Source organism: Erpetoichthys calabaricus, chromosome 9 (assembly GCF_900747795.2).
Source record: "Erpetoichthys calabaricus chromosome 9, fErpCal1.3, whole genome shotgun sequence".
NCBI lineage: Eukaryota > Metazoa > Chordata > Cladistia > Polypteriformes > Polypteridae > Erpetoichthys > Erpetoichthys calabaricus.
In genome coordinates this window covers 106,190,516-106,215,233 of record NC_041402.2, presented here as the reverse complement: position 1 = coordinate 106,215,233, position 24,718 = coordinate 106,190,516, and the positions used below count along the sequence as shown (strand labels likewise).

The following is a 24,718-nucleotide window of genomic DNA, read 5'->3' as shown; positions in this document are numbered from 1 at the left end:
AAATCATCTGATGAGAGCTCAGCAACTCGCAGAATGGATTTTTTGCATTCTTCCTTGATCGGAGGTCTACCGTCTTGAATCTCCGCTTCCTTTACTAATGCTTTCTCCAGGCAAGCAATTACTTCACCTTGTGAATGTATGTCCTGTAAAAAAGAAAGGGGGATGGGGGTTGCAGCAGTTAAGGATAATGTTAAACAACTGTACAATACCATCTGCAAAGACTTGTTGTCATCATTAACTACTAAAGTTTACACTTGGTCCTGAACATAATATGACCCTGTTATAAAACTAAATAATTCATATTTATAATAGATATACTATGAAGTACATGAAAAGATTATCACAAATTTCAAAATGCAATACCCCTTAACAATATATGAAAAACCAATTTAAAATTACAATATTCACCACCAAGAATTTAGTCATATGTCAAGTGTGTGACATAGCTCCAGAGATAGCAAACAATGCTGTAAACAAACAAACAAATGTATGTCATACTGTTAATAACCACTAAGCAATGTACAAGTTGCCTTAAAAAAATTAAAATCAACCAACCAAATGATACCTGGTATAAAAGGCAAACCTGCAGCTCTTACACTTACACTTTAAAAAAATTTGTTACACTTTGCTAAAAGTTATTATCTACCTGTGCAACCATGCAGTCACTATTTAAGGTTAGCAGAAAAGTGACCAAAGACCAGAGATGAAACGTTTCTGAAAGCATGAAATTTTGTTGATCTGTTTTAAATCAATAAAACTGAACATTAAAAATACATTTCAGAAGCCTGTTTAAATAATACACGTAAACTTGCCTCCGTTTCCTGGTGTATATTTTTATGCTTTTCTGTTGTCACATAAAATATTTACAAATATAGTCTGTACTATGAGCTTGTTATGGAACAGAGCTATATACACACAACAATGAAACAGGTGATACATTTACAGTACAAATGATGACAAATGAGACAACTGCAATTTTCTTGTTTTTGATTCTAAAACAGTTTTCATACTGAGTGAAGTTCAATAGTAAATCACAACACAAATTAAAAAAAAAAAAACTAGTATAGGTATTATGTACTAACATTAGTATTGACAAAATATAAAGACTTAAAAATTGTGAAGTTTTGAAAATTTCATACCATGATTACAGTGATTAAAATCTTCAGTTTTTGGCATTACCTTGGTATTGTTAAAATGTACTGGAAATGTTAAAGCATTGATGCACAGTGAAGTTACCTAAACACATTTTAATGGAAACATGCTTTTCTTATTAAATCTCTACTGTCACTAGAAGATAAAGTACAAATTCACTGTCTTAGCTGGTAGTCTCTTTTTGACAGCATATGTAAACAATAAATAAACCACAAATTATCAGCACTATGTATTCTTCATACTTCAATTTGTCTTTGTGTTAACATTAAAATATATCCATATGTAACATATGAAATGCAGATTTAACAAAACACATTAAAAAATGTCAATAATTGCATGTTTGTTTTCACCAAAAATGTACTGGTTGCAAAATGACATTAGGGTGAAAAAATGTTTTTCATTTTCATATAAAAATCAAGCTATATGCTATGAATGTTCCCTTCATTTTCATCAATAAGAAAAAGGACAGTAAAATTTTTTAAATGTCAGGGTTAAAAAAGTTAAAAATGCACAACATTCAAGGATTAGACAAGCAAAATATTTTTAAATGCTAAAAAAAAAAAAGCACAGAAGAGAAACAAAGGAACAACATCAATAAAAACAGAAGCATGCTTTTGACACAAGTATAAAAGGAAAGGTATGGGGAAAGGTTTTTTTTTCCTACTGAAAAAGAAAAAGTAAACGAAGGGGCTTGATTAAGGAAAAAAAAGACAAAAAGTTCTGTTAAAAAAAAAAGTCTTAAAATCTGGGGTTAATAAATATTATAAAACATTCTAGGACATGAGCGATCAAGTGGTGTGTGAAATGTAATGGAAGTTTAGATTCTCTGCTCTGGCCACCCCATAGTTTTCAAGCTATACATCATTTTATCCCTCAACCATAATTACTTCATTATTTTACTGGAAGATCTTAATTTACCTGACCACAATGTAAAATTCTCCATTCAGCAAATAGAGGTTGTTAGGAGGCCTTGAAATTACAGAAACGTCCCTCCAGCAAGATGCCAGCAAGCCAGGGTCCTCATACTGAGAGATGATAAAGGATTTCTTTATGGAGTATACTAAATACTAAATGTAAAAATGCAAGCTAATTTTACAGACCAACAAGCTGTTAAACTATGTGTTTTTATTAAGTTTAATGTCACTGTTCTCTGTGCCCACTGTTATAGACTCATTCATACAGGCAGACCAAATATGGTACACAGGGGCACAGTAGCAGCATTTAGAATTGCTGAGCCAAGCACAGGACTAGAGAGCCAAAGGACAACTGGACAATTGAATAGTCAGCCTAAAGACAGACTAGTATATTTCTGTCTTCTGTCAGCACTCCCTTGTTGGGAGAATGAGAACTGTATGTAGGCATTGTGCTATTCCTGTATGTTTGAAGGTGGGGTTTGAGTCCTGTCCTGTCCTGTCCTTGTTTGGATCCAGAGCCAAGAACCTGCATATGGAGCAACCAGAATATAAGGATGGATCTATGGCCAGCACTTTGCAGCTGCCAGGTGGAAGAGTACGTCTTCCGTCCGAGGCCGGGCAGAAGATTATGTCTTTTGTCCGATTAAAATCCTTTCAGCGTGGCAAACAAAAGATGGCAAGACTGAGCAGATGAAGTCTCTCACATGCTTGATATGTCTGTCATAAGCTTCCCATTTGGAATACCGTGTGAACCTGTAAATAAAGAGCTAGATTATCCTTTATGCTACTCGTGTAATCTTGTAACCGTCATATTGCATGATTGGTGGGGATAATACCTTTTTTATTTATAATTATTTAAATTCAGGTTAATTAAAATGCCACAATTCAAAAGAACACATTTCCAGAGAGCTAATGCCTCTTAAGGAAACACAAACCAAAACAGAGATGCATCAAGACCAAAAATAAGATACACTCTCTTCACTCCACTGTCTCCCAACAAAGTAAATGAGGTTGTGAGTGCTGTAAGAGCCAGTGAAATATAGGACTGACTGAAAATTGAGAAAAACAAAGAGCAAAACTAAAATTACAATAGTGACTGTTTTCACTGTTACTTTCTTGTTTTTGTTTAGTTCTAAATGTACAGACTAATTTTTATTTTAGTTAACAGAATTTTTTTTAACAATGCGTTTCATTTTAGTTTTCATTAACAAGAAAAATACTATATTATTGGGTTGTTTGCAGAAAGGTGAACATTGACCTGTTAGTGAATACATTTAGATTGACATTACAATTCCACTGATTCTGAACTAGTAAGTACCAGGCTTAAGCTCAATTTGGATTTTTACGAAAGAGGCTTGTGATACTTTACATTATAGTTGACAATCAACTATGATTCCCCTTCTGAATTCAGACCAGGGGGGTATTTTTTGTACGTGGATTACTCGTTTAGCCGGATGTAATTGTTGACGATTTGGCGTGATCCTGGATTTGTCGGTTTTTCGAAACTCTTGCTGGATGTGTTGTCATAGCACCACATCCAAATCCTCAAACCTGCTCGGAGCAGGTTTGTTCTATGTAAACAAGGATTAGCTCACACACTTAATCAGTGTCCATGCGTGGAATTCATTCAGTCATGACTTCACCGTTCATGAATGAGCAACCAATTGATATCGGTACGCAAATTATAAGAAAAGAATTTCATACAGAGAGGGTTTGCGCGATCGGCAAGATCCTTTATTGCTCCCGGAGGAAATTTTTTCCGAAAGATACCGCTTTAGCCGTGGGGGAATATTGTACCTTAAAAAATATTAGGACCTTATATTCGAAGTCAAACTCGATGAAGAAGTTGGGCTCTCACAACCACACAGACAGTATGCATTGCTTTGAGGTTTTTTGCAAGCAGCACTTTTTTTATATACTGTAGGCAAGGCGGAAAATCTATCTAAAAATGCAGTTTGCCAGGCAATTCGTAAAGTCTGTTTGGCTCTGAAAGATTTCCTTCGGGTTTTCATAGTGTTTCCTGGACACCTGCGTGTGCAGACAAAAGAGGCATTTCATGCCATTGCAGGTAGGTAATACACAGGCAAAAACACCCACAGTTCCATAAAAAATCTCACAATCAGCCTAACATTCTCATTACCCAGGGTTTCCAAATGTGATTGGGGCACATGGGACTGATCACAGTGGAGTTTGATGAAACATTATTTGGAAAATGTACCTCTCCTCCTGATGAATAATCAGACACAGTGTCTTCATCAAATATTTGACCTTCGTCAATATCTCGTTGGTCAGACACAAGTTCTAGGGATATGACATTCCCTGCAACTGACCCAAAAAAAAAAAAAAAAGAGGGCTATATGGAACATACCAATGGCACACATTGAGGACAAATATATGCAATGACCATCCTTTACCTGAAATGAAGTGACCACTGCATCCTGCCACTGGTTCTGGGGAGGAGCGTCCCCCTGGAATGCCCTCAGAAACAGGGCGATGGGCCTTTTGCTGGAGAGCCAACTCTTCTGCAGGGGTTAGGTCTGGACCGCGTGGACCTCCACCTGTTTTTTGCTTGTCTGCCTTCTTATTAGCTTTAAAATTAATGTTCTTTACATTATATATGATTCTTTATGTCAACAATTCTTTAAATAGTTATATACCAATATTTACCCGTTTGAAGTATATTCTTGTACTTCACTTTAAACTATTCCCATGTTCTCCTTGTGCTCACGTTTGATCTGGAATTGTGACATATTAAATAATAATTAATCTGACACATTGGAAATGAAACGCTGCATTCAGTAAGTACAATGCACATTACTTAACGTTTAATTTGTCAGCCACTTTTTGCCAGCTGTCTTTTCTGGTTTGGGCCGCTTTTACAGCGTTACCCCTTGTGCATATTAAATCTTGAAATTCTTCATGTCCTTCAAATAAAAGGTCTTCCTCCGCTTGTGTAAAAAAAAAAATATGCGCCCATTCTTTCGTCATTTTGTTACAGCCTATCAAAGACTTGCTGATCATGTTTTCTAGACTCAATATATATGGGCTTTTCAATCAGCGCAGGCGCGTGCATTCATCTCGGATGATTAGATCCAGCTAAACTAATCTACTACACGGCTGCGTTTGAAAAACCGACTTATCCCGGATGTGTTTCACCGGCATTAACTCATCCAAGATGAGGCATCTGATCTCGGATGATTTAAGCGACGTACGGAAAATACCCCCCAGGTGATCACAAAAAAATCATCATACAGTAAGTGTATATTTGTTTGCCAGGAATCCTATCTTGAATCTGATACCTAAAAACACCCAATGCCTCATGTGGTGGAATAACACTCAAACAATTACTATAGTTATAAAGCTCAGGAAAAAGATGCAAATGAAATCTATGAGCCAAACTGTATTGGTTGAGACTAACAAAACTAGACATTAAAAATTTTTTTTTTTTTTTTTTTTTTTCCCCTAAAAATTAAAGCATCCTAGTAACATTCTACACTATTAAACCTAAGTGTTTTATTGCAATCACATAATGCCCATGCCCAGGGAGGAGAAAAAAATAAAAAATCTGCACATCAGTGAGAGGAAAGATTGGCAAAACAACTGCCATTCATAAGAGGCTCATTTTTTGTGATCTGAAAGAACTCTAACAAGCTTTTAAAGAAAAGTATCCAAAACTGAAAATTGGACATTTGCCGAGCTTAGGCAAAAACTGTGTCCTGGGTGGAGCACCTAGGACACATTCTGTGCATTTCATTTCCATCATCAAAATGTCAAGTTCATGCTTTTCATGATCAACTTACAATACAATTACAAGAAGTTACTGGAACACACTATCTTCATTATCAATACAATAAACCTTATGATTTTTTGTTTTAGTATAACAATTTTTTCCTTTTCTAGTCACAGGTTAACAATGTAACATGTTGGCACTTTATGCTGTTTCTTTATGAAATAAGAGGATTAAGCGTGAGGTGTGTCATTTCCGTGATTTTTTTTTCTAAGTTCAGAGCCTCAGAGCTCGTAAAACCTTTGAACAATGATACAATTTGTTTACTTTAACAGCAGGAGGAATATACTTTCTTTGCAATTAAGAGAAAAAAAAACATTACCCCTCCCTCACGTGTCTTTAAGGTTTAAAAAAGTGTCTTGGGGTTATCGCAACAATGGTACATTGGAGAAGTAGTATGCATGTAAAAGTATGTAAAAAAAAAAAAAAAAAATAAAAAAAAAAAAAAAAAGGTCAGTTTGCAAAATGAATTTCAAACTTCAAAAAAAAAATCATTAATTTATGAAAAAGTTGTATTTAACTATAAAGTGGAACCTCGGTTCACGACCATAATTCGTTCCAAACCTCTGGTCGTAAACCGAATTGGTCGTGAACCGAAGCAATTTCCCCCATAGAATTGTATGTAAATACAATTAATTCGTTCCAGACCGTACGAACTGTGTGTAAATATATTTTTTTAATATATTAATTTTTTTAAGCACAAATATAGTTAATGACATCATAGAATGCACAGTGCAATAGTAAACTAATGTAAAAACATTGAATAACACTGACACAAACACCCAGGCTCCCTGCTCAGCTGCAGTCTCTCTCTCTCTCTCTCTCTCTCTCTCTCTCTCTCTCTCTCTCTCTCTCTGCAGCACACGAGCCTCCCCAGCCCCCCCTCCCTCTCTCTCTCTCTCTCAGCAGCATGCGAGCCCCCTCCCCCTCTCTGTAACATTGCAGCAGTTCGCGCTATAGCCTTACAATCCTATCGTTGTATAAACACTTTTTTTTTTTTTTTTTTTTAAATGAGTTTTAAGCACAGGGGAAAAAAAAAGGAACATTTGAACAAATCCGAACTTTATTTAAAAACCAACCACAAGCAACCAAGAAAATAATATTGCAGGAGTTCGTGCCCGATCGCTGTATAAAACACTTTTTTAATGAGTTTTAAGCACAAGGGAAAAAAAGGAACATTTGAAAAACACGTAATACAAAAACTAACCATAAACCACCAAGAAAACTAACCTTGCATGAGTCGAGGTCTGGCATGAAGTGAGGAGAAAATGGGTGGACAGGAGGTTACAGTTTTGAGGGAGATGGAGGGATGTTTTCTCTTGTGATTTCTTGGATTTCTGGTGTTTTTAGCTGTTTAGCTGGTGGGAGCGAACGCCTCGTGCAGCCATTCCAAAAACTAAGTCCGCGTGACCCAACCCTTCATGTTTGCCCTCCACATCACTAGCAGTCAGGCTGTGTTTACATTGTGCTGTTTGAAAGCATGTGGGTTCCCAAATTGGTGAATGAGTAAACTGGTAAACAGTTTTTCCACCTCTTCCAGCACTTGAGGCCTCTGCCTGGTTAACGCTGTAACTCCTTTTGCAACATCAGCTGCTTTAATAGATTCTTTCTGCTTTAGAATAGTCGAAATCGTAGGTTTTGACTTCTTGTACTCGGCGGCAAGATCAGTAACATGAACGCCACACGCTCATACTTTTCAATAATTTCTTTCTTTACTTTGATTTCAATTTTCTGCAAAACTTTCTTCTCCCCACTCTTCACTTGCTTAGAAGCCATGGTTAACTGCAAAAGCACACGAAATACTGTAGAGCACAAAGAATTCACAGGTAAAGCACGCACATCTGACTGAGACCAATGAACAGGGAGAGGCTCAACACGTGCTTAAATACAGTAATCGGCGCGTACGAACCGGAAGGGAAATGAAATAGAGCGAAAAGAGTTCACAGCGAAAGCACGCACGTCTGACCGAGAACAATGCAACATGTGCGGAAATCATCGGCGCGCACAAACCGAAAGGGAAAGGGAAACTGGCTTGTTCGTATACCGAGTGTGTGGTCGTGAACCAAGGCAAAAGTTTGGCGAACTTTTTGGTCGTAAACCAAGCTGTACGTGTACCGAGGTTCCACTGTATACCATTACAAAGTAATCATTTTGAGATTTCAAATGAGCTATAGCTGAGCCATTTGGCTTAATTACAAAAATGTTACAGCTCAGAAGAACACACTAAATGCAGAAAACTGCCAAAATTTAATTGGATTTATTTTACAAAAAATATTCATTGAGCACTGGAACAGAAGTGTAATTTATATGCCACATTTCATCAAATTCAATTATGGCTATGCGAAAACCTTTTGTAAATGCGTTCTTTATTAACTCTTTTAGGGCGGATGTCGACTTTTGTCGACAGGAGGGGTTGAAGGCTAATGTCGACAAAAGTCGACATCCAGGGATAGGGGGCGACAATCAGCTGTTAATGGCGACAAATCTCACTGTCACGTCACAGGCATTCCCTCTGTGCTTGGAGGAATGCTAGACTCGTTGACTTGGCAAATAAACATTGCGTGTGCGTGAGTTGCGAAATGTAAACAAAGGCAAGATGGCACCGACATGTGAAAAGGCAGCGAAGCAAGTGCAGAAAACACTCGGCAAACGATGTTTTGCGCATTATCGCGGAGTCGGACTCTTGATTTTTCAGAATCGGATTTTATTGGCAGTGATCAGGAGATCGAGCAAGAGAGTTAGAAGCAGGCATCAGCTGATCAGACACCAGCCGATGCCGCGCCAGCGGATCTGCTGCCAGTTGAGTGCCTTCGCGCAGCCGATGCATCTACGGCAAGGTTCGCATGGGATAAATACACAGACATTGATCCGTTGAGAGCCGATCTGGCTACCGGAGTTTACAAGACGGCATGGCTTGCTGTTGGACACAACAGATCACCAGCTGCTGTACTTCAGGCTGCTCTCTCCTGATGCTGCTTTTCAGCTACTGTCAGACGAGACAAACAGGTAGGCAGAGATTTTTTTTGAATCGCGGGCTGCGTTTGCATCGCATTCTCGTTTTTCAAAGTGGAAACCCACAACGAAAGACGAGATGAAGCGCGCTGTGGCATTACAAATAGAGATGGGACAGAACTGGTGATATAACTTCAGGGAGCATTGGTCCAAACGTGTTTTGTCCCCTGGTGGCTTAGGTACGTGCTGCTGCAAAGTTTATTCACTTCTGTAATAAACAGAAGCAAATCCCATGGGGTGAGCCAGGCTATAATGCCATACATAAAGTTCATAAAGTTTCAGAAGATGAAAAGAGGTGACAATACGGTTTTCATGCAGGCAGAAAACTTGGTGGCAGTGGCATGGCACGATGGCAAAATGGGTGACTTGTCTCTCTACAGTACACACTACAATATATGTGAGAAAGTGCAGCAACAGACAATTGAAAAATAGGCACCAAAGCAACACATATTGTAAGGAGTGCAATGTGGCAATGACTGAAATTGGCTGCTTTGAGCGAGATCAGACTTTGCTGTGTAAAATGTTTATGTGATATGTATGTGAAATCATAGAGTATGCAGGCTCATACAACATGCAAGACAGTAACATTTGTCAAAAGTAAATATTTTATTTTTTGTTGATTTGATGTGTTAAACAATTGCTTTGTGTTCTTTTTTAAAAATGTTAGTTTTTGGAAAAATATTCAGCCCTGGGAGAAAAGAAACAAAAAAAAAAATTAGCCCTAAAAGAGTTAACCCAAGTTATTCACATAAAGTAAGATTAAAATGCCATGTACACTCATATTTTGGTTACAGAAAACAGGATATTGGTCTGCAAGTAGCTCAGTCATGTCACCATGTAAACCCTTACCCCGGTCGCAATTATGACTTTTGTAGTCTGTGCATGTCCACTGCACTCTGTTAGTCTGCACATGTGTTAGCTTCACACATACATTAAGCAGCCTCAGGGAGAAAGTGCAAGTATCCACAAAGATAAATTACTTTACCAAAAGTTGGGGATGAAATAATCAGTCTCAGTGTTTCAGAAATGCTTACATTTATGTTGAGGAGCTCAACATACAGTGCTAAATTCAGCAGCATAATTTCAAGAGACAGAGGCTTCATGCTTCTATTCATATTTTTACTGCATTTTTATGACATTGGAGCATTTTGCCAAAGAAGAACTCCTTAAGTAGACGCTTACATTTTGTGTTTACATTTAAATGCTACAGATAAAACAGTCCCTTGATTCAATGTTTTCAAAGAAGGACCTAAGGGTGTAAGGTCTGCTTCTCTGCATTTTGGAAAAAGCTGTTTATTATTTAATAAAAAAAGACAGAATCCTAACTCTCCTATTCTAAGTCAGTGGGTAACTGATGTTATATACTATTTCAAACTGGAAAAGATCAAATTCGTACTTAGAGGATCTGTACAGAACTTTTTCAAAACCTGGCAGGATCTAATCAGTAACATTTTAGAATAAGCTTTTAAAGCACTGAGGAAGCAGATTCGCTCCCCTTTTTTCTTCTCCATTTATCTTTATTCACTTATTAATTTATGTTTTCTTATTTTTACTAGATTTAAGTTTTGCTCTGCTGTTCTAGCTCTCTTTCTCAGGGGTGGGAGTTGATTTGTTTTTGATCGTATTTTTGTAAAAATTGATTTGTATGGAATGTTGTGTGATTTCAATAAAATCAATAAAATAATAAAAAAAAGCTAAAAAAGATACACATACAAAGGCTTTCGCTATTGCCCATTATGGTGTTAGCTCAGAAATAGATTTGTGCATGCTTCAGAGTTACCAATCAGTCAGAGAGAAGTTGTGGACTTCAGCCTTCACACATTATACACTTCCAAGTTAACATTTTGTCAATATTAATATAACATGAAAAAAAGTTTGTTTTAGTTATGTGTTCAATATTTCTTGCCTTGCATTTCATTTCATTCAACATTTACATAGATTGTTGTAGACACAGAACACACATGAAATGCATATATTCCAAAATAATGATATATTATGTACCCTATACAATTCTGGATACCTTACACCCAGATAAACAGACTTGAGTTCGGAGTATTTCCTCTCCAAACAAAGATATATTATTTACCCTGTACCACAGCATGCACCCCAACCTGACCTGATACAATTCCAGGCACCCCATACCCAGACTTGAGCTGGGAGAACTTCAGCTGCATCAGTGGGGGGGATGGGATAGCAGGCTGCCTGTTGCCATTGCTGATTGACACATTTGCAAAACAAAGGTGCTGATGATGAGGTGCAAGAGAATTTAAGGTGGCCCACCTGGTAATACAACTTTATCATAGGCTTCAGGGATTCTAGTGTTAAATACGAGGGATGAACATCACAAAGTAACAGGGAGATGTGGAAGAGAGGTGAAGAGAGCGCTGGCAGGGTACAGTGTTTGAAGAAGAGTGTCCGGAGTGATTTGAGATAGATGGGCATCAGCAAGAGTTAAAGGGTAGATCTACAGGTGGTAGTGAGACCAGGTATGTTATATGGGTTAGAAACAGTGGCACTGACCAAAAAACAGGAGACAGAGGTGGCAGAGTTAAAGATGTCAAAATTTGCATTGGGTGTGACAAAGATGGACAGGATTAGAAAAGAGTACATTAGGGGCTCAGCTCAGGTTGGATGGTTTGGAGACGAGAGTCAGAGAGGCGAGACTGCATTAGTTTGGATATGTGCAGAGAAGAGATGCTGGGTATATTAGGAAAAGTATGCTAAGGATGGAACTGCCAGGCAAGAGAAAAAGAGGAAGACCTAGCTTTAACATGGTAAGAAAAAGATGATCCTCTGTGGCAACCACTAACAGAAGCAGCCAAAAGAAGCAGAAGACAACAACAGTGCCCTTCAGGGTATCCTGGTCTGGAGTACTGAGCCAGCTGCTATTCACTCTCTGTACAACTGGAGAAAAAGCCTGGTTTGTGTTGCCAGCAGTAAGTCAGACTTCTTCCTGGTGGGAGTCTACTAGAGCTGCCCTTTTATGAAGAGAATCTGTGACATTTTTATAGACAGAGTTTCTATTTGCAACCAAGGAGTGAAGTGGGCCTAGTTTGGTGGTCTTGGGATCACATTTCTGCTTTTGCAGATGACATGGCCCTGCTGGCTTCAGCAGCCATGACCTTAGACTCGCACTGAGGTGGCTTCCAACCAATTGTGAAGTGGCCGCAAGAGGATCAGCAGTTCCAAGTCCAAAGTCATGGTTCTCACTAGAAAAGGGTGGAATGCCCTCTGCAGGATGAGGTACTGTCTCAAGAGGAAGAGTTTAGATATCTTGGAATCTTGTCCATGAGTGAAGATAGAAAGGAACAAGAGAACTGCAGGTGGATCAGGACAGCATCCTGTTATGCAGACATTGTACTGGCCAGCCATGTTGAAGAGGGAACAAAGCCAAAAGACTCTGCTCTCAATTTACATTGCTACTCTCATCTATGGTCACAAGCTATGTGTAGCGAATAAAAGAACTACATCACAGATATAAGTGGCAAAAGTCCGTTTCCTTCGCAGGGTGTCTAGGCTGAGCCTAAGACATAGGATGAGAAGGGCAGATATTCAGGAGGAGATCAAAACTGAACTACTTAACCGCCGCATCGAAAGGAGCCAAGGAAGTGTTTCGGGCACAACCATCTGGGAGAAGGACACTGAAGAGATTATATGTCTTGGGTAGCCTGGGAACATCTGGTATTCCCATGGAAAAGTTGAATTAAGTGGCAGGAAAAGGGATTTCTGGGAATCTTTGCTTAGATTGCATCCCTGTGACTGGGATAAGCAGCAGAAAAGGATGGATTAATAGTAGTTGGCAAATGGAATGTAATCTCTCAGTTATGAATAACTGACTATAGGTAATGTCAGTCCAGCTAATTTTATAATTCTGCACTAGCATTTAGAACATAGGCACCTTCAAAACAGCACAACAAAGGTGTTTTAAACCACTAGTGAAATAATGGATTAATATAAAACTGATAAGTGTAATTTCATACAGGAAGCCCTAAAGAATGGACAAATGTTATTTAAAAAAAAAAAAAAAAAAAAAAGATGGAGAAATTTGAAAAATTAAAGCACGAGATTGTGAAATTTGAATTAACTTGACTCTTTCATAAAATATTACTTATGTTTTTAATCAGCTAATGATGCAAATATAAATCTTACAATAGCAAATGTAACAACCCTAACAGAGTTATTCTCTTACAAACCATATTTTAAAAGCACAATGTTACAAAAACAGCTTAAAAATGTTTTAAAATCAAAATACCAAAAATTACCTTGACATTCACTAGTTCAACAGTAATGACAGAATAATGTTAGAATTTTTATTATTGGTATTGATTTTTGGTAGTAATTTTCAAATACCAGAGAGAAAATGTTCCGGAATAAATGTTGTACTTGGTAAAAATAAATCAGGAATTCCATGATGGTATTTTTTATGAATTCTATACTGAAATCTCTATGTCTATCACATATTAAATTCAAGCTTTGCATGTTAATTTATAAATGACAACTCTAGTTTACTTAAATAATTGGGTATCTACTTGATAGTAAGTATCAAGTATCATGAAATATCAATAGTACTGATATCAATTACAAATATTGTGGTATCATAATATTCCTACTAGGGAATGTCTCCCACCAATCTCCTACATGTGCATAACATATTTAATTGATTTGAAAATGTATCTGGTTAAAAAATAAATCTGTCTTAATCTGCTCTTCTTTCCTTAAACCACTTCTTTTTGCATACCATTGGTCAGTAAGGACTCTTTCCCAAAAGTAAAGGCAATTGGAAAATTAGGCGGCAACTGCAATATAATACAGTTATGCAATGCTTGAACAGTCAGCATAATGCAGTGCTCTGCCATTAGACTAACTGAAGTTTAAATGAACACAGACTCTTTGCTGTGGGACTGCATCATTGCTGAACAATTTGCCAGAGAGATTTGTTGAAATTAACCATGGAGGGAGCCTGGTTATTTACTTACAGAAAACTCCGTATAATAGAAATAAAGGAAAGGAACATTCCACTGACGGAGTGCATTTGAATTGAAGGTCTACATCTCCCCCTCTTTCTCTGCTCAAGAAACTTGTCTGCAGTTCAGACACACTGTATTATAGGAATGTGCCCTTCCTGTTATTCTGGTTTTCCCAGAAGTATTAACAGTATTTTAGCAAAAGAAATGCATGTATTTTGCATGTTCTGAGAATATGAATGAATAACAGAAATGTGAATTAAGCACAATTTACATGGAAATGTGTTTGGTTTTTTTTTTTTGCAGGAACATGGTTTTACATTGACACTGTCCAGAGTTGTTCATTGTTTGGTCCCATTCATTTTGAATCTTAGTTATGTCTTTTCTTCATGAAAATATAAGATTAAAAACTTTTCTAGGCTACTAATGTAAAATTCATGGGTAAATTTGGCTTTGCCTACTCCTCTTCAATTCACATTTATTCCCTTCAGAGTCTGAAACCCCTCCTTTTCATTAAAAATAAAAGCCGGAGAGTTCCCTCAAGTTTCAACATGAATTTCAAGCCTTGATATGTATTGTTCTGATGCATGTGTTACCCATGTGTTTGCACATTATATTTTATTAATTTAAGTCTTGAAGAAGGCTACACTTACATCCAACCTTATGAATCAACGAAGAGGTCTTCAATAAAAACATTAACATAAACACATACATTAGAATAGAGTGATCCAATTTAAAAAGAGATTATCCATATTACTAAACGAGAATGGTAAACCGGATATGGACGCAGGGACCTGACGCAGGAGACATAGTGCACAGGCACCACACAAAGCCCCCCTCCCCAGAGTGAAACGGGAGAGACTACGAACATGCGCAGGCACCACACAAAGCCCTCCCCTCCCCAGAGCAAAATGGGAGAGACTACGAACCGTCTGACATGCCGCAAGCAGGATAAAGCGAGGTCAGAAATAAAAGACAGAGTAGGAAACAAAGTAAAACGTCATAAAGAGGTTAAAGAACGGGGCCAAACACATGGAGAGAAGGTTACAGATGATGAAAACTGGAATGCAACAGCTTAAAAAAAAACCTAGGCACGAAACACATGCACAGCAAGGGACAGAATATAAAGGCGGAAACAACGACAGTTAAACGTCCACACCACACAGCGGAGGCAGACCCGGAAGGTGCAGGTGCCTACATCGCGCGTCGGAAGGCGCGGGAAAGTACGAAAGGCAAAGGCGCCTACACAGCATGGTGAAACCCGACATAATACGGAAAGCGCAGGCGTTGCCGCCATATTGTGAGTGGCACTAATGTGTAGTGAGGGCGCAGGCGTCACCGCCATATTGTGCGTGGCACTACTGCTGAGTGAAGTTAGGAATAATGTGCTGCTTGGTGTGCCACACAAACCCCCCCACAGACTACGGAGTCCATGGAGACACGAACGACATAACCACACAAACAACAGGAGTCAGCGCCCAACCCCAGAGTAAAACGGGACAGAATATGGAGTCGAGAAAGGTTCACAAATCAAACCCGACATAATATGCCACCCCAGAGTAAAACGGGACAGACTACGGAGTCCAGAAAGGGTCACAAATCAATTGGAGTACGGAAAGCGCAAGATAGTACGCAAACACACTACACAGCTTGATCCACGCACCTCTAATGACCCGCAAGCAAAAACACGATATAGTACAGAAACCCAACAAATACGGACTCCACAACATATTTGAATCACATTACAGTGATACAATCACACAAACAACAGGAGTCAGCGCCCCACCCCAGAGTAGAACGGGACAGAATATGGAGTCGAGAAAGGTTCACAAATCAAACCCGACATGATACGCCACCCCAAAGTAAAACGGGACAGACTACGGAGTCCAGAAAGGGTCACAAATCAATTGGAGTACGGAAAGTGCCAGATAGTACGCAAACACACTACACATGCATGATCCACGCACCTCTAATAACCCGCAAGCAAAAACACGATATAGTACAGAAACCCCACAAATACGGACTCCACAACATATTTGAATCACATTACAGTGATACAATATTAACAGTGCAACCACACAAGACACAGGCACAACACCTGATGTGTAATAAGAATAAACGAACACTCCGTATTAAATGTTCGTCATCCTCACACGTGAAGACTATACAGCATAAGTGAATCATCACATTACAGTCATACATTATTAACAATTCAACCACAGAAAACGCTACGTATTAACAGTAAGTGCAATCCATTATCCATATTACTAACGCTAAACAAGGAAGAACTAATGGAGTTGCGCTCACGCCTCCAAAACAATAGACCAGATACCACTGTTAACACGACGGGCTATATTATGTCCAAAGAATATTAATGCTGATCACATAAATAACCAAGTCATTGCATTACTTCCTGGAGAAAGCCGCCTCTTTCTAAGTACCGACAAAATTGATTCTGAAGATGACATTGAACATCTTAATTTCCCTTTACAATATCTGAACACTATTAACCCAGCCGGATTACCACAACACAATCTTAACCTTAAAATCGGAACAATTGTCATGCTATTAAGAAACCTTAATACTAAACAGGGTTTATGCAACGGTACACGTTTAGTCATCAACACCATGACAAACAATGTTATTGAAGCAAAAATACTTACAGGATCACATACTGACAATACAGTTTTAATTCCTAGAATTGACCTTACAAGTTCTGCCCTTGAATTGCCATTTACACTTGGGCGACGCCAATTTCCCAGTAAACCTGCATTTGCCATGACAATCAACAAATCCCAAGCACAGACCATGGACAAAGTTGGCATATACCTCTCTGAGCGCGTATTTGGACATGGACAAATTTATGTAGCCTTCTCATGAGTTCGGCGTTCATCTGACATTAAAGTTAAAGTTATAAATACTCCAATACCAAGGAAAACTCATTCAAGGACAACAAACCATCTTTACTACAAATATTGTATATAAAGAGATATTCCAATAAATCTTTGTGATTTACCATACAATGCATTCTTTACTTCCTATCCACCGTCTGAAACTGCGGAGGCAAAGCAGGCACGGGTTCATATGCCTACAACGCGCGTCTCAAACCACAGAAGCAGGGCAAGCACGGGTTCAAAACAACGCAAGCTCCTACAACGCGCGTCTGAAACTACGGCTGCCCAGCGGGCATGGGTTCAAAACGCCGGGGGTAGGCGAGCGAAGCAAGCAGGGGGCGGAGCCCCCTTGTTTTCAATAACCTGATACACAGAAGAATATCAGTCATGTATTGCTATGTTTATGGCTTGATTGAAACCTGTACATGTTCTCTTGCTGTGTGCAATATGCTGAATGAAAAAGGGGGGGAGGGGGTAACTGCTTAAGAAATATAAATAAAGCCATGAAGCCTTGAAGATCAGTTATAAATCCATCACATTAACATTTTTTCCAGCGCAAAATTCAAGTTGTCCTGAATGCATAACTTAAATGGAGATTTATGGTTAAACTGTGTTAAAGGGGCTTCTAGATAGGCAGTAGCTTTAACAATAACCATTTGAGCAAATACTGTCACCAAAATCAAACAAATCATACTACATTTTTAAATGTATATGTGTGAAACAACACCCCTGAAGAAAATGAGAAAGCAGAGATTAAGATCTTTTATTCTTTATGAAGAAATGTAAATCATGGCTGCTGATTTGATTACTTTTGTGATCTTGTGTTAATAGTTGCATATCTGAGTGGTTTATGCTGTCTGGTAATGTTAAAAATGTGCTTTTGATATATGTTTACTTCTATTTATTGCAAAAAAAGATATAAATGATAAATTAACCAATAAAAAAAGACTAATGAAATTCCCAATTTAGCTAAAGAAAGGCATCGTTAAATATGTAAAATTGAAAATATCACTGCAAAAGAATTAAAAAAACAGCCAATAACTCAGACTTAGAAGAAGAAATAAATAATACCAAACACTACAGAAAGTGATCAAAGGGGCAAAAGAGAAACCAAAAAAATGCTAGTACAGCAACAATAGCAAGCAATTACAACAGTACAACTTCTGTAAATAGAATATAAAAGGCCTTACGAACCCTCAGATACACAAGGAGAAATCACTGAAAATGAGAAGGAAATAGCAAATGAACTAAATAAATATAATCCCTCCTCGATCACGGGGGTTGTGTTCCAGAACCCCTCGCGAAAGGTGAAAATCCGCGAAGTAGAAACCATATGTTTATATGGTTATTTTTATATTGTCATGCTTGGGTCACAGAAACACAGGAGGTTGTAGAGAGACAGGAACGTTACTCAAACACTGCAAACAAACATTTGTCTCTTTTTCAAAAGTTTAAACTGTGCTCCATGACAAGACAGAGATGACAGTTCCGTCTCACAATTAAAAGAATGCAAACATATCTTCCTCTTCAAAGGAGTGCGCATCAGGAGCAGAGAATGTCAGAGAGAGAGAGAAAAAAGCAAACAATCAAAAATCAATAGGGCTGTTTGGCTTTTAAGTATGCGAAGCACCGACGAACAAAGCATCTGCAAGGATGTACAATGTAAAGGTAGTCTTTCAGCATTTTTTAGAGGAGCGTCCGTATCCTCTAGGCCAGTGTGCGAACAGCCCCTCTGCTCACAACCCCTCCGTCAGGAGCAGAGAATGTCAGAGAGAGAGAGACAGAGAAAAACAAACAATCAAAAATCAATACGTGCCCTTCGAGCTTTTAAGTATGCGAAGCACCGTGCGGGAAGCATGTCGCTTGACAAAGCAGCTGCACAGATGGGAGCAACATGAAGGTAATCTTTCAGCATTTTTATACGAGCGTACGTATCCTCTAGGGGTGCGAACAGCCCCCCTGCTCACACCCCCTCCGTCAGGAGCAGAGAATATCAGAGCAAGAGAGAGAGAGAGAAAAGCAAACAATCAAAAATCAATACGTGCCGTTTGATCTTTTAAGTATGCGAAGCACCGTGCAGGAAGGATATCGCTTGACAAAGCAGCCACATGTAAGCCCAGCAAGGATGGCAGCATGTGAAGGTAATCTTTCAGTGTTTTTTGAGGAGCGGCCGTATCCTCTAGGGGTGCGAACAGCCCCCATGCTCACAATATATTTGAGGAGTTTTATTTAATATGTAATACGCACTCTGGTTGGGTAGCTTCTCAGCCATCTGCCAATAGCGTCCCTTGTATGAAATCAACTGGGCAAACCAACTGAGGAAGCATGTACCAGAAATTAAAAGACCCATTGTCCGCAGAAATCCTCAAACCAGCAAAAAATCCACGATATATATTTAAATATGCTTACATATAAAATCCGCGATAGAGTGAAGCCGCGAAAGTCAAAGCACAATATAGCGAGGGAGTACTGTATTTGTAAAAGAACAAATAGATAACATTACTCATGCAGAAGTAAAAACAATCTTCTGAGTTCATATATTTTAAATTAAAAGAGCCAGATGTACTTCAAGCCCTCGATAAGTTAAAGACTAATTAAATGCCTACACTTAACGGGATATTACCAGTTGTATTGAAAGAAAATAAAACACATCATTTATGAACCTTTATTAAGTATATATGAGCAGTCACTTCAGAGATGACTGGAAAATTGCAAATATTAATCCAATCTAGAAGAAGAGAGATTAAATTAATCCTTGTAATTATATACCAATATGTCTTTCTTCTATATAGGGCTGGGTTGGGGGTTATGGACTTACATTGATAATGCGATTCATTTGAACAAAACTGTAATGTGTTTTGAGAACATATCAGGGTATATTGAATATTAAAGACTTAAGATCAGAACCATATATACCATAAGCTTGGTATATTTTCTCACATTAACAATATGAAATATTAGCAAAGGAAAAACCCACCCCACCCTCCCCCACCAAAATGTGATTAATTTCATCACTAGCAGTGCCTCAAAGAAAATTCTTAAAACAGCAAGTTTTTTTTCCCCAATCACTTATTTCATGCCTTCTTTAAATTTCCACTGTATTTATTGTTTTCAAAACCTTGCCTACCTTGCTAGCATCAGTGTTTCTCAATCATTAAACACTGCTATTTCTCTCTATTTGACTATTTTCTATAAAGACAAACCTCTCATCTCATTACCTTACAAAACAGATTGTAATACATGTTCGTGTATATTGTGCATTTTATTTTTTTGATTTACATAACTTGCAACAGTTTGAAAATATACATTTGCATATACGTGGCTTTTTGGAATCTGGTCAGAGAGTCACAGAATAGAGCATCACAGAATTGAGGACGACAGAGTAACTCTTTTATTGCTCATTTTCAAAACATAAAAAACGAAATCCAGTTCATCAGTCTGATGGTCTAGAATAAATATACTGTAAATAATGACACAGAACAGTTAAATTTACACCAAACATTGTATTTTACTCAATGTTTATCGTGCTTTTGACAGCTCAAGTTAAAACAGTTTTAAAAAGGTATAAACCATTTCTTGATAAAGAATTACAAAAGTGTGCTTTGAAATACGGTAGTCACTGCCGATCTCTTACAATCAATATTTTTGTCTTTTATATTTGTAATTCATTTAGACCATTTTGCAGATATTAATAAGGTAAAAAATATTTCCTTTTGATCGGTGTCAAAAAAGCCAAATTAAATCCACTGTGATTCAATGATATAATAAAATGCAAAATCTTTTTAAAGACACTGAATAACTACACTACATTTGTGTGACGTTACTTTTATTAATGGTACAGAAAAAGTACCTACACAAAATCTTTAGACTCCTGCTATGCAATAAGTTTCCGCAAGACTATCACTTACCTTCTCCCCTGTTATAATGCTGCCACATTTCAGAATGTTAATATCTTCTTTGCAGCTATCCATAAAGCCACAGATGAGCCTGAAATCACTAAAGACTATTGCAGTCATTTTGGTAATGTATTGATGACACTGGTACTCTGTGATGTTTCCACGGTGATCAACTAAACAGGACACTAAATAGCCTTTCCCCCTCTCTTCCTCAGCACATTCTTTAATCTGTTGGAAGTAAGCAAAGTAAAAAAAAGTCAATTTCTCACTTTTTAGAAATCATACAATATTAAAATAAGCTTTTCTATTGAAATTATTTCTTAAAATCAATTGTTGTAATGCATAAGAAATTAAAGTTCAGCTTCTTTGTCAGATTCACTCCCAATGCTTGAATAAGCTTACTAGTTTTTAACCAAGCTTTTTTTGTTTTTTTTTATTCCAAGTAGTAATACGACCACTAGTTCACTTTGTGAGGCCTGCAAATCATAACAAAGGAAGTACCATTTAATGATGATTAACTTTCACAATGTCTTCAAGTGCTGACTCAATGTTGTGCCTTCTAGGTCATTTTTGACCCTGATCTAACAGAAGTTTTTAAATACATTTACATTTATTACTTAACAGATGATTTTATCTAAAGTGACTTACAAAAGAGGTAAACAATCGAGTCAGATTTTTTTCACCAAAGTATTTTATATTGATTAATCGTTTTAATCTGTAGTAGTGATTATTCTAAGTTTTAGAACAGGTGACATTTATGAAATTTTTAAAGGATGTGAACAAACATTACATTTAATGCAGAGTAAAACCCACTAAAGTACACTGATACATTAATGGCCAAAAGTTATAGAACACCTCAGGTTTTTAAGGTTTATGTAAATGCTCACAGTTTAATGTCATAATGTATATGAAATCAAGGCATAGAACAAATAAACAATGACAAATAAAAACTAAGTCAAAAAAATCAATAAGTATAAAAAATTTTATTCACATTTTTGATTCATCAAAGTGGCCACATTTTGTTGATATAACAGCCAAACATACATGTGGCGTTCTTTCTATAAAGGAAATCAAATATTGGTCAGAAAGATCTTCCCAACACTGTTGCAGAACTTCCCACAAAGGTGTTGCTTTCCTTACACCGTTCTGCCCAGTTCATCCCAAACTAACTCAATGGGGATTAAGTCTGGAGACTGTGCTGGCCAATCCATGTTTTGAAGTGTACCTTCTTGTTCTTTTCTATCTATGTAGTTCTGACATAGCCTGGAGGTATGTTTTGGGTCATTGTCTTACTTTAGGATGAATCCCTGACCTACTAGACATACACCAGAACATACTGTGTGGTGCTGTAAAATGCTGTGGTAACCCTTTTGGTTCCAACTCTGCCTCCAGCAGAAGTAACCCAGACCATCACACTTCCTCCTCCATGTTTGACAGTTGGTGTCACATACTAAGGGAACCATCCTTTCACCAACTCGTCGGTGTATAAACACCCTGTGTAATGAACTGAAGATTTCAAATTTTGATTCATCAGTCTATAAAACTTCTTTCCAGTCGGCAGTAGTCCACAGCCAGTATTTCATGGCCCAGGCAAGCCTCCCAGGCTGTAACAACTAATCGTCACCATTGATAACTGATTATTAAAAATGTAGGCAACAATCATTTTAATTGATTAGTTAATTACATCATTAGGCAAAGTATGATGTGCTGCGCAATTGCATCACTACTACTTTCAGTTGTGAACACATTTTAAAAAAAGGTAGATGGTAAGCAGGTGCCAGAAAAGACAGTGAACTAAGACTTCCAGAGATTAGGAGCACTTTATTCTGAACACAGAGGGGAAAAAAAAAAGGTGGTGAGTTTCAAATGTGTAGGTCTGACCTCCTATGGCATAAGAGCACAACAGAGATGCACAAACATACCATTCCAGGCTCTGCGTTACTTCAGAAACATATACATAACACAGTGTTTGCTGGGCTAGGCATAATGACATGACTTTCTTTTTGAAGTGAAGAATAATTTAAGTCATTGTCCAGCCCTCTACAATGCAAATCAAACAAAAGTATATGCAACAGAATTTCTCGATGGGCGACTAAAAAAAAAAAAAAAAAAAAAAAGTGTCACTGGCCACTAATAGTAAACATTCAGATTTTCACTTGCCATATTTGGGAACTTTATCTTTTTTTAAAATTATGGTGTTGCATTACATGCTTCCATTCATGTGTAATGTTGGATTGTGTGTGCTTACAAAAAATGGATGCAAAGAAATGAAAGTCCCTTTCCGACCAGAAAACTTTTTTTGACTCGTAAGGAAATCAAAAACTCAGAGTGCAGTGGTGTATATATCTAATTCCAAGTGAAAAGATAAGAGTGGGGTGGACAAGCAAAAGTTCCATCGTATTTAGCTATCAGACTTCAACTGGCTTTTATAATGTATGGAGGAAGACACGAAAATATACAAGTAGTCCTGCACCAAACCTACTTTAGTTGGTAAAACTGATTTTGTGGCAGAATCGCACAATTTCAAAAGTGAAAATCTAACAGAACACTCCCAACAACAAATGACATACAGCAGTCTGCGACAATGTGTTGGCTGCAAGCAAATGTGCCAAACAATATGCAGTGGTAAAAAGGGTTCCAGACACAAAAAAAAGACAAATGATAATGTAAACATATATAAAAACTTTCAGTTAAAATAAACTCGGTATAACATAGCAAAGGGAGAACAGAGTTTCACGCAAATGAAACCACTTGTTTTGCTAACAAAGGAAAATAGTCTGGACATTCCCCCAACATACTGACAATGATATCTGATGTGTAAATCAATCAATCAATAAATAAAGCATTATGCTGCAACAGATACTTCATTATGGTGCAATATTGTGGTGGCCAAATATTTACATTATGCACTGGCAGTAATCTCTTTCACAGAAACTGAAAGAAAAAAAAAATTCATGTTCAATTGTTAAGTGTGTATTTAGTGTGATTCTAAATACATAAGCCATATTGCGTGAAAACTATTATGTTTTTAAGGAAACTACAGTTAGGTCCATAAATATTTGGACAGAGACAACTTTTTCTAATTTTGGTTCTGTACATTACCACAATGAATTTTAAATGAAACAACACGAATGCAGTTGAAGTGCAGACTTTCAGCTTTAATTCAGTGGGGTAGTTCAATTGTTAAGTGTGTATTTAGTGTGATTCTAAATACATAAGCCATATTGCGTGAAAACTATTATGTTTTTAAGGAAACTACAGTTAGGTCCATAAATATTTGGACAGAGACAACTTTTTCTAATTTTGGTTCTGTACATTACCACAATGAATTTTAAATGAAACAACTCCAATGCAGTTGAAGTGCAGACTTTCAGCTTTAATTCAGTGGGGTGAACAAAACGATTGCATAAAAATGTGAGGCAACTAAAGCATTTTTTTAACACAATCCCTTCATTTCAAGAGCTCAAAAGTAATTGGACAATTGACTCAAAGGCTATTTCATGGGCAGGTGTGGGCAAGTCCGTCATTACTGTATGTCATTATCAATTAAGCAGATAAAAGGCCTGGAGATTGATTTGAGGTGTGGTGCTTGTATGTGGAAGATTTTGCTGTGAACAGACAACATGCGGTCAAAGCAGCTCTCCATGCAGGTGAAAGAATCCATCTTTAAGCTGCGAAAACAGAAAAACTCCATCCGAGAAATTGCTACAATATTACGAGTGGCAAAATCTACAGTTTGGTACATCCTGAGAAAGAATGCAAGCACTGGTGAACTCAGCAACGCAAAAAGACCTGGACGTCCACGGAAGACAACAGTGGTGGATGATTGCAGAATCATTTCCATGGTGAAGAGAAACCCCTTCACAACAGCAAACCAAGTGAACAACATTCTGCAGGGGCTACGCGTATCGATATCCAAGTCTACCATAAAGAGAAGACTGCATCAAAGTAAATACAGAGGGTGTACTGCAAGGTGCAAGCCACTCATAAGCCTCAAGAATAGAAAGGCTAGATTGGACTTTGCTAAAGAACATCTAAAAAAGCCAGCACAATTCCGGAAAAACATTCTTTGGACAGATGAAACCAAGATCAACCTCTA

At 37.6% G+C, this 24,718-nt stretch overlaps 1 protein-coding gene across 1 annotated transcript in view; it reads right to left on the bottom strand.

Moving 5' to 3' along the window:
* glg1a (golgi glycoprotein 1a) overlaps positions 1 to 24,718 on the bottom strand; it is a 314,175-nt gene that overhangs the window by 197,478 nt on the left and 91,979 nt on the right. The window contains exons 4-5 of the mRNA XM_051931535.1: positions 20,632 to 20,847; positions 17 to 143 (exon numbers count right to left, since the gene is read on the bottom strand). Coding sequence (XP_051787495.1) covers positions 17 to 143; positions 20,632 to 20,847 — 343 coding nt within the window. The remainder of the gene's footprint in view (positions 1 to 16; positions 144 to 20,631; positions 20,848 to 24,718) is intronic.